Below are 10,760 nucleotides of genomic sequence, written 5' to 3' on the forward strand. Positions count from 1 at the left end.
CTGCACAGCATGGACACACAGCTTTAAATATACTAAGATTCACGCAGAGCTAATCATGCCGGAGGTGAAGCAGCCTATACAGACACAGTGGTTTGCTGTCATGTAGGCAGCATGGCAGCTGAGCACCTTTCCCACAGGCAAGATCATCCATGTTAAACCCAATGAGAAAGGGTTATTCCTATCCAGACCAACTCAGGTGAAGACAAGCATCACACTGCCTGTAAGCCAAACAATAAGTACACCCCATTGCCTTATACAGTATATTAGAAGCTTTTTTTACTATTTCTTTTTCCTCAAAGAAAATGTTAAGTAAAATCACATCTACATTGACGTCACTTTATATTTCAACTCTCAAGTAAATAATTGGATAGCCCGCTCTCTGAAATCACATATATTACTTCAGACAATGACCGCTTAGGTCCAACACCTCTGAAAAGAGACATTTGCCCCCTTCTTTTAAAAAGAAAAAAATAATCCAGAGATGTAATAAGAAGTTCTTGAAGCTTATTAGCAAACGTTACTAAAGGTACAGAAAGGAAAAAAAAGCCATTAAAAAATTTAACAAGGAAATAAATAGAAGACAGCCAAGTCACTTCCTTTGCAGACTGTAGTGAAGCGTCTCCTCTAACCAAGATGAATTAGAAACACTTCTATTATGCAAACTAATATTAAAGTTTATGGTTTGGGAAGCCAGGGATTTCCTACTGTGTTCCTAATAGCTGGACAACTAAACTACTTCACTGTTTACTTTATGATGCCACATTCACGATATGGCATAGCCTAAACATTTTCTTAAAAGAAAATAAGCCTTAATGAGTTAACCACACGCACGCACAGAAAGCCTGCTACCTGCCAGACAACCTCAGGCCCTACATTTTTTAATAATGAAATAGTTACTCATGCCATTACATAAATATTATTACATAATATCTCCTTTGTATGCAAAATTAGAACTACAATAAAATAGGTCCCACTATTTCAATATTGTATCTATTAATCCCATTTCAATATTGTATCTATTAATCCCACTCCACTTAATAATTTGGAGCTGTAGATGCATCAGATCACAACAGCTTTTATATCTCACATTCCTCTGTGCCTAAACAGAGGACAGATAATTCTAAATAAAAAAACAACAAAAACAAAACAACAAAAAAATCTGCTCTACTATAATAACTGGGTGAAGGGAAAGATACCATTACTATGCTTTTCTATTACATGTTTTTTGTCTTGCCTAACATTTAATGTACATATCAATACCTCATTTTCAACATGCAAGTCAATAAAATATGCAGAAATACCTTAATTCCCAAGGTCAGCGTTACACAACGTAAGTATAAAGGGATCACAAGCAATGATGCTTAACATGTCTAACATCTCAAAGAACAGGGTTTTTTTTCCAACTTAATATTTAACATATGGGTAAACTACAATAAATATTAAATTCATTTTCCTAAATATTAAATTTGTTAGAAATTTGTTCTGATGGTCAGAAATATACTTGAGATGTGGGAAGACTGTAACCATGAGTCCACAGAGAAGAGGCAGTGAAGAAGTGGGATGTGACATTACAAAGTCTCAGGGGGCAACATGTGGCCATCGGTTAGGACGTTCCCTTCTGCAGTGCAGCACCAATGCCCATCGTTTTACGCGATTTGTACCACGCTAGCGTAAGACCAACATAAAAACCCCACTTTGTAAGTACTGCAGAAGTCTCACTTGTGACTACGTTCAAAGGTTTCCCCTTGTACGCTCACCCTTTCGCTATTCGCCCCGCAGAAACACACCTCCTGGCGTGCCGCCTTCACCCACCCCCGTGCCCACACGCCGTTATCCTGCCCTTCATGGGGGTGGGGGGCGCGGAGCGGGCGGCTGCCCCCAGTGTTTGCACAGCTGCCGCCGCTCGCTCGGGGCAGCCCCCACGCTGGCCGCGCCGCGCACAAAGCCCCGGCGGCCGCGGGCCCTCCGCCCCGGCCCGCACCTGCGGCCCGGCCGCGCGGCCCCCCACCGCCGCCGGCCGGCCGGGACACGACACGACACGACACGACACCCCCGCCCGCGGCGGCTGCCGGGCTCCCCCGCGGGGACACCCGGAGCAGGTACCCTCCTCGCCGGCCGGCGCCGCCCCGCGGCGCCGGGAGCCGGCTGGGCCCGGCGCGCTCCCTCGCAGCCGCCGCTGGCAGGTGAGACGCGCCGCAGCGGCGGGGGGGGCGGGGGGGGGGGCGCGACCCAGCCACAAAGAGCAGGAGCTGCCGCTGCCTCCGCCGCGGGGGGGCCGGCGGCGGGCCCGGCGCCAGCCGGACCCGCGCCGCAGCGGGGCCGTCCCCGCCCGGCCGTCGGCGGCGGGGGGCGGCAGCGGCGGCGACGGGGGTGCCTTACCTGCAGGGGTGGCGCCGAAGACTCTCACGACGGGCACCCGCCTGGTCGGGGCCTCTCGGAAGTGGGACTGGCAGGGGTCCAGGCCGGGCAGCGGGCTGCCCATGTAGTAGTCGGCAGTCACGATCCGCACTGAGAACATGTTGTTCGCCGCCGCCGAGGCACGCACTGAGGGAGGAGGGAGGGAGCGAGCGAGCGCGGAGCCCGCACGGCTCCCCCCGCCGCAGCGAGCGAGCGAGCGAGCGCAGCCCCCCGCCTGCCTCTCCTCGCCCGCCCGCCCGCGCGCGCGCACGCCCCGCCGGCGCGCGCACAGCCTCACACACAGGCGCGTGCGAGGGCGCGCGCCTTCTCTGTCTGGCGCTGTTCGCTCGCTCTGCCCCCCCCCCGCCGCCGCCTCCTGCTGCTGCTGCTGCTCCTCCGGGCGCGTGCGCGGCGACGCGCCCCGCGGGCTCTAGAGCCCGGCCGGCCGCGAGCGCCTCACGGGCAGCGCGGGCCCGTCCCCCCGCAGCACCACAGACTCCGCGGCGGCGGCGGCAGCGGCTCCCCGGCTCCGGGCTGCAGCTGTTGTTGCCATGATGATGATGTCACGGACGCAACCACTGGGGGAACGGGGAGGTGGACAGGCCGTGGGTTGGGGGGGCAACAAGCGGGGGAGGTGTCACTCCCCAGCGCACACGTCCGCCCCCCCTCCGTCTTTCGGGTGGGCTCAGCAGACGGGGCGCGAGTGCGCGTGGGAGTGGGGGAAATCTTTCCAATACTTATCCTCCTCCCATCGGGGAAGGGGGGGGGGGGTGGCTCGGCGATTCGGCGATCGGCCGCGCGGGCTGGGGTGAGCCTGCGGAATCCCGAGCCGCGGATGGGACTGGTTGGGGCGGGGAGGGAGCGCTGCCGGGACACGATGGGGTTAAGCTGGGTCGGCCGCCATTTTGGATGCCGAGCCGTCTCGCTGCGGGAAGGTGAGGCTCCGCACGCTGCGGGGGGCTAAAAAATAAAAATAAGAGATGGGAGCGGCAGGGAAGGGGGCGAGGAGGGAGACGGGGAAACCTGCCGTCGTTACTCACGGGGCCGGGGGGGGAGGGGAGGCGGGGGCGTAGCGGCACCGCTCAGGTGCAGCGCTTCCGCTGAAGCCGGCGCCCCCTTTGGTTGCAACGGTCCCTGCGCGCGGCTTGCGGGAGGGGGCTAGGGGGGCGAGGCCTGTAGGAGGGCGGCGGCGGTTGGCGCCGTTGCCGAGCGCGCGGGTGGCGGCGGGGCGGGGCCGGGCCGGGCGCGCTGCGGCGGAGCGGCGGGGGCTGGGCCGCGGCCGCGTCCTGTTCGCAGCGTCCCCGCCGGCCCTCCGGGCGGCTCAGCCCCGCGTCAGCGGCCTCCCTCCTGCTCCTCCTCCTCTCCCTCCTGCCCTTCCTCCCCTTCTTCGCAGCGTGCTCCGCCGTCGTGCTCCTCCCCCCTAGCTCTCCCCACGGCCACGGGCCGCCGCGTTTCTTTCTTCCCCCGCCCGCCCCTCTCTCTACGGTTGCCCGTTACCTTCCTGCGACCTGGGAGTAAAGGTCGGGCTGGGAGCTGCCCGCGCTGTTACCTGGCGGGGGTGAGGGAGCGGCCTCCTGTGGTACCGCGGTACTGAGGCCGCTCCGGCTGGGGAGGGGCGCCCCGAGGCTGGGGTCAGGCACCCAGGCTTGAACCCCAGCAGACGTGGGCGAGACAGCCCCTCGGAGAACTGCGTTAATCGGGAGGAAGCGAGTCCTGAGAGCTAGATGCCTCCCTGCCCCGTCATTAATTTGGGCAAAATTTACGAGGATTTAGGTTTCTCTTACTTAGTCCCTCGGCCTCTAGGAGGGCTTATTTTGCGTTTTCCAGCTCGCTCGTGCAGGTTTTCATTTAAAATGATAACGAAAGCCTTGAGCTGGGATTCCTGTTGCAGTCTCTTTGTCTCGGAACTGAGGATTTGGGGGAAAAAAATGCCAAATATCGAAAGAGTTGGCAGTGTGGAAGTTCAGCCTATAAAAAGGCCAAATATCCTTACGTATACTTAGAATGATATTGTTACATATGCGTGCGAGACTGGATGATATGAGACAAATGTATGAATCTATAAAATCTGACAAAAGTCCAATATGTAAAACACATGTTTCACATTTTGCTTACATATGTTTTGGTTTTAGATTTGAACAAAAGGCAGGTCAGGCAGTTGCTACCCTTCATTTTTTCATTGTAATGAACAGGAAGCTTGCCTGTCTACTCAAGGGTAACTGGTTTCCTACTCTTTCTTTGTAAGCTGTTTATTTTCTCTAGCTCACTTCTGTTTTTCCTCCTTAAACTCATTTTTAGCAAACAGAAAAAAAGTCAAACTACCTAGTCATCAAAAAATCTTGTGTCACAGAAGTGGTTGAAATAGGGTTGAAACCCAAACTATTTTCATTGTATCTAAAGAATTCCTGAGCTACAACTTTAATTTTTTGACAGATATTTACATTTGCAAGGCTAATATTCAGAAAACCTTTGGAACTGCAAGAATATTCTTATGAATACTTAAATTTCACAAAGGCTAATAAATCACTAGGAGGTTACTGGTGAAGCATGTCAACAAATAGCATCTCTAACTATTGTTATTTGAATACATTTTGTACTGCTGCTAACTAAATACGTTTCCCTCATTTTCCATAGGACTGGTAGGGACACTACTGTTCTTGTGTTACTCCATTCCATGCTCTGTTGTCTTCCTGTTCACATGATCATCTTAACTTCCTGAGCATTGTTATCTTCCCACCACTGTTTATTTCACTGACGGCTTTGAACACTGGCAAATGTGCTCTGGTGCCCCTTCCTGCATGAGTTTAAGATACTATGACATCTGCAGTCCACTTCTGTGCTAGGGGATACCAGTCCACTATTATATTCTGTTGTCATATACATAGGCAGCAGAACATGATGTGTATCTGCACCTCGGTTGGGTTGGTATATAATCCAAGACACTTAAGCTACTGGAGGATTCTGGCTTCTAAACGAGTGTGGTGTGTGAGCTGTAGGCACAAGCTCGTATCTGGTAGTCTTGCTGAAGAGAAAGCAATTGCCCACAATAGAATAGTGTAGATAGCTGGAATAACTAACTTTTTAGAAGCATAAAGCAGGATTCACTAAAGCACATCATTCAGTCTCTTCTATTTCATTACAAAATTGTAATGTTTATTAAATCAGAGAGAACCATGCTTTGAATTAGGAAGAACTGTTGCAAACGGAAGACAGCAGGACTGAGACAAGAACAGTTGATACCTAACCTAGAGCCAGTTTCCTGTTCATATGAGGTATTAATTTGATTTCTGAAAATGTTGAATGTTAGTCAGAAAAAAAATTACGTGGTAGTCTTAGAGTCATGCAGACATTTATATGGAACTCGCATGCTTTCTGAGCTGTACCTTTTCAGTTTCCCTTCATTTCTTAGAGCGCACTTCTGCTTTCATGTTCTTCTTGCAGTCAAGTCAATAAGTTAGTCTGCAGGGTCACACCAAGGTAAGAATATATTTTCAGAAAAGGTTTGAGTCAGCACTGTCATGGGAGGTCCCCTGCCTTCTTCCTCATGTCAGTGCAAGCGTTTGAATAGCTGCATAACAAACTGGATTTGGAAACTGATTCAGGTAAAAGTGATCCATCTAAAAAATACGGGTTAGTTTTAACCTAGATCAGGTCCCTGATGTGCCTCATTATGTAGGTGTGTGAAAGCCTGTGCTTGCACAGTGGAGGAGGCAGCGCAGGGGCTGAGTTTGAGCAGCAGGAAGAAAAAGAGAACACTTCTTCCAGCAGTGTTAGCTTGTGGTAGCTTCAGTTGATCACTAGTTTAAGTTGCTGAAGTCTAAAAGTCAGTTTAACCCTTACAGTAGATGACAGACACAATGCCTGTTTCTGGATTTCCTATATTTCAGCTTGTGTGTGAGGGTTTGTCTTTAGCACTTGTTTTATTTGTTGTTCATGCACACGTCTATATGCATCTACTATATATAAATTTTCTTGTAGTTTATCCTTTATTACCTGAAAATGCTGCCATCCCAGGATGTCAATAATTGCAAAAGGAAACATCATGGTTAGAGAGCACTACCACCCATTTTCCCTGGTATCTCCAAACTCTATACGTACTCTCTCTAAGGTTTCATCCAGTGTTCTGTTATAAAGCAAGTCACCCCCTTTCTCTGTTCCTCCAGTTGCTAAGCAGCAGCTGTTCTCCCCATTAGCCAGCCATGTATTTGCATGAAAATAATCAAGCTTGAATATATAACTGCTTCTAATCATGCACAGTTAAACATCTGTACAATAAAAATTTGAGTATTAATAGTATTAGTTACCACCATAACTGATGACTGTCTTAAAAGTTAGAATTTCCCTATAGAGTAAAATCAATATAGTTGTGCCTTTTTTCTTTTTTTTTAACAAAAGGCACATCAGTTTTTTCTTTCTCTTAATCTTTACTATGTACCTACTTAAAAAAAAAACTGGTCACAAAATGATATCTGCAGTTCACAAAAAAATTATAAATGCAAATATGAGCAGACAGAATCATCTAGCGACTAAACATGATGGGGCCAGGGAAAAGCCACATTTTTCAAATATCTAATTATAGTAGCAGAATGCAACAGAATTTGGTGATAAAAGTTTAGTCTATAACACAAAGGTAAAATTTTGAACAGTACATCTTAACTTCAAAACTGACTTAAGTATCCATGTTTGAGTTCCTACTGATTTCCAGGATGTTCAGTATTTCTGAGTTCTATGGTCTGAAATCTTGGAGTGCTCTCTCAGTCTGGGGATGCCCTGGATTTATCCAAACTATGTTTCAGAATGAGGGCTGAGTGTGGCCCACATATTCTCAGGTGTTGATTTTTCAGGTTACAGAAACATGGTTTCTGCAGGGAGAAAACCTGGGCACATGGATCAGGAGTAATATGTGGTCCATTCAGTTGGTATCCGGACCTAGACAGTCAGACCGTCTACATTACACAGGAAGTTTATTTCCCAGTGTGCTCCACAAGCTAAGCAAACGAAAAAAGTCTAAATCTTCAGACTAAAGATTTTGGACTGCCAAACCGGCACAGACTTCACCACATATAAGAATCCATAGTCTCATGTTAGGCTCTAAGGCTCCCTAAACACTCAGTGCAAGCAGTAGTCCTTTTAGTCTGCAAAAGTGAGTACACTGGATGAGAAGCTGTCTAGAAATGCTGAGAAGGTATAAACTGAATATTCCCCTGCCCAAAGGAGTAAGGCTGAAGTCTTCTCTCAGGATTCTCAGTTTGGAGTCCTTTCCTAGAGTTAGGTACCTAAGCAAGTACAACCTTTATCTTATTTGGGAGATAAAAGAACAGGGAAAGGTAGCTTTTTCTTCCAAGTTGAGCAGATCTAGGATTTGAAAACAGATCCGCATTTCACGCATGAGTGCCTTAACAGTAGGTTAATGGATGAACTAATGCACCTCTGCAAAATATTGGGAAAGATTAATTTCTGGTGGTCTTTGATGTTTTAAGAATGCTTATTAGACCGGACATCATAGGCAAGGTACACGGGAAGATTCCTCATATGAGAGCCCTGACAAGCCTTGCTTATACTCCAGGTAGTTAGGCCCACTTACGCCAGAATTTGAGGCAACATTGTGCATGCCCATCATACCAGTGGAAAGTCAAGTACTGCCTGGATGTTATCAGATAAAAATCGTAAGGACCGCATGTGAACAGCAAGGAATTGAGCAACTTGTAGGATACCAAACTGGCTTCAAGTGCCACTTAGGCTGCTGAATTCATTTGTGGAGGTAACTGTGCTTTGGAAGTAATGCTTAAGATTCTAATTCATGAGAATTTTTTTTTTAAATGCTCAATTAATAGATACAGGCTAGGCAATAGGCTCTGAAGTGTAATGCAGACAGGTTCTGTCAGAACCAGGGTGGTCACACATTTAATCAATGACCTTACACCAGCAATGTCTTGCCATTAGAAACCTGATGGGAAAGTTAACCTAGTTCTCAATTACGAAAATATTAGAAGTATCAAAGCAGTCTTTTAGCAAAGACTCTTAATAAACCTATCAGGGCAAGAATGGTGCCATGTGATTGGAAAGTAACAAATGTGTTTGAAGGAGAGCCCAAGGAAGTGTTATGTGCAAATGTTGCAGTATGTGGGACATATGAAACAAATTAAAGCATAGGATAAGCAAAGGCATAGAAGTAAAAAAAAAAAAAACTTTGGTTTAGTAAAGGTAGATTTTGTTGGGGTAATTGGGTATTTTTTTTTATAAAATTACCAATTTATTGACAAGGGAAATGAAGTAGATTTAATCTGTACTTCGTAAAAAGATTCGGTACAGTGCCATATGAGAAATTAAGTAGGATGCATAACATAAAGAATTGCTAATGGGAGATGACAGTGGATTGTGTTGAAAGAAGGACTATAAAACTGGAAGTTGGCTACAGGTAGAGTCTGCCCATTTAATGTCTTTAGCATAGTCCTATTTAGCATATAAATTAAAGTTGCTGGTAACCTTACGTTTGGAGGAGAACAGGCATATCATATAGGAAGAATTGGTGGTTTGGGTTGGAATAATAGAAATGTCATAACATCTTGGATATGAAAGGCAAGATTTTGCACTTTAAAATTGCTAAGAATTTTCTGCTCTGAACTAGAATGTCAGAAATGACAGAAGAAAAGATCTGGGAGTCAGAGTAGTATGAATCTACCCCCATGATGGGGTCTAAAAGATAAGTACAATCCTAAACTGCATGAAGTGAGTTATTTCTGTCAAAGCAAGTGATATATCAATGTGATCATACAAGATCTTGGTCATAGCTTATTTGGACTATTTTTTAAGTTGTCAAGAGGGATGAATTTAAACTAGAAGAGGTGCAGAGTGGGGTTCTGAAAATGATCATAGATGTGAAAAGCCTGTTTTATCAAGAAAATAAAAATCAGTTGTCTTCATCTAGAAAAACAAAAGATGAGCGAATGTAAGTGAACTTTGTAAGCATATCTGTAACTTTGGAGTAAGCAAGAAGAAAAACTATTTAAGCCAAAGAACAGTGTTGATGTAGAATGATTAGATATAAACTGGAAGTTAACTGACCATGAAAGGTTTCTAACCGGTGGAGGAATGAATTTCTTCTCTCAGTGAAAGCAGCAGGGCAGAGCATTTTAGCAAGTTTTAATATGGAGGTTGATGAGATTATGAAAAGGGTTATATGATGTTTGCTGGTTATCACATGAGTGCACCTGATGATCAGCATTCTAGAAGAATTGCATGTAGTTCACCGAACATTTCAATAGTGCGTTCCTCTAATCAATGCAGACAATTTAGCCATTAGGATAAATGAGTTTTCATCATTATTTTACAAAATACATTGTATACCATGGATATGGTATAGCTTTCTGTTTCAGAAAACCTTGACTGTAGCACAGAATGCAACCCTGTTACAACACATATTGTGTCCTTATGTATATATTCAAATCTGTAAATTAGTTGTGTATACAAATTCACATACATAATGTTTATATGAAAATGCAAAGCCACCTTTGACCATTTTTGTTTTCTGGGTTGTATTTGCATTTAGCAACTTATATTTCAAACAGAAGTTTTGATTGAAAGTTATTCAATTTTTTGTTTGTTTTGAAAGTAACAATTTTTTTCCCAACATTTTCAGGTCTTGCCATTGCCTCATATCAGAAAAACCTACCAGTGAATGTGTGTACAGGAAAATGCATAAGTATTCAAGAAAATGATATAAACTGAAATGTAAAAATGAATAAAGATTTACACATGTAACAATGTAGAACTATACCACTTTTTTCAAAAAATTGAGAAAGTGTATTTAATTGAGAAGCAGCATATGCGTAATGTAAGAAAATGGTCAGTAAACACTTAATTTTAATTCTAAAGGTGAGATTCCTGATCTGTTCTGTATTGACAGAATTCTACATGTCAAGAAGGGATTGAGGTTCCCTCCCATGCTTGGAGAATGACCTATTGTCAAGAGCAAAATATTTATATGATTGCATAAGGAATTAAGTTTAGTATGACAAGAACACACGCATTGTTGGGGAACAGTTAACAGTATAGTAATAAGTGAAGTTTAGTGATTGGATGTATGACAATGAGAATTTTGTAGATGAAATTTGATAAGATGAACTGATTAAGTCTTAGATAATTGAGGAATAGTGCTAGAGCTGTTTTTATGAGTGGCACTGCTGAATCAGCGTAATTAAAAAAACCTACTGTCTAGCGCTTGGGTCTAATGACTGTAAAAGTTGGGTATGGACTTAAAAGAGAAAATTGTGTGTAATGACATATAACATTTGAACATTAATACTGTTTGTGGGAATGGTATGCTCAACAGTGAGAGTTACTGGCAAGTAGTGGAGTATAAA

The 10,760-nt window shown here is 45.4% G+C and overlaps 1 protein-coding gene and 1 long non-coding RNA gene across 3 annotated transcripts in view; one reads left to right on the top strand and one right to left on the bottom strand.

Moving 5' to 3' along the window:
* The window catches only part of REV3L (REV3 like, DNA directed polymerase zeta catalytic subunit), a 133,803-nt gene extending 131,209 nt beyond the window's left edge, over positions 1 to 2,594 (bottom strand). For both annotated transcript variants that reach the window (XM_076333433.1, XM_076333432.1), the window contains exon 1: positions 2,380 to 2,594. In XM_076333433.1, coding sequence (XP_076189548.1) covers positions 2,380 to 2,518 — 139 coding nt within the window. In that variant the 5' untranslated portion in view covers positions 2,519 to 2,594. The remainder of the gene's footprint in view (positions 1 to 2,379) is intronic.
* A 678-nt stretch (positions 2,595 to 3,272) lies between these two features.
* Positions 3,273 to 10,161, top strand: LOC143158037 (uncharacterized). Its single transcript, XR_012994897.1, has 2 exons — positions 3,273 to 3,332; positions 10,037 to 10,161. It is a non-coding gene; the product is annotated as an uncharacterized LOC143158037 (long non-coding RNA).
* The last annotated feature ends 599 nt before the right edge of the window (positions 10,162 to 10,760 follow it).

Source organism: Aptenodytes patagonicus, chromosome 3, assembly GCF_965638725.1.
Source record: "Aptenodytes patagonicus chromosome 3, bAptPat1.pri.cur, whole genome shotgun sequence".
Taxonomy (NCBI): domain Eukaryota; kingdom Metazoa; phylum Chordata; class Aves; order Sphenisciformes; family Spheniscidae; genus Aptenodytes; species Aptenodytes patagonicus.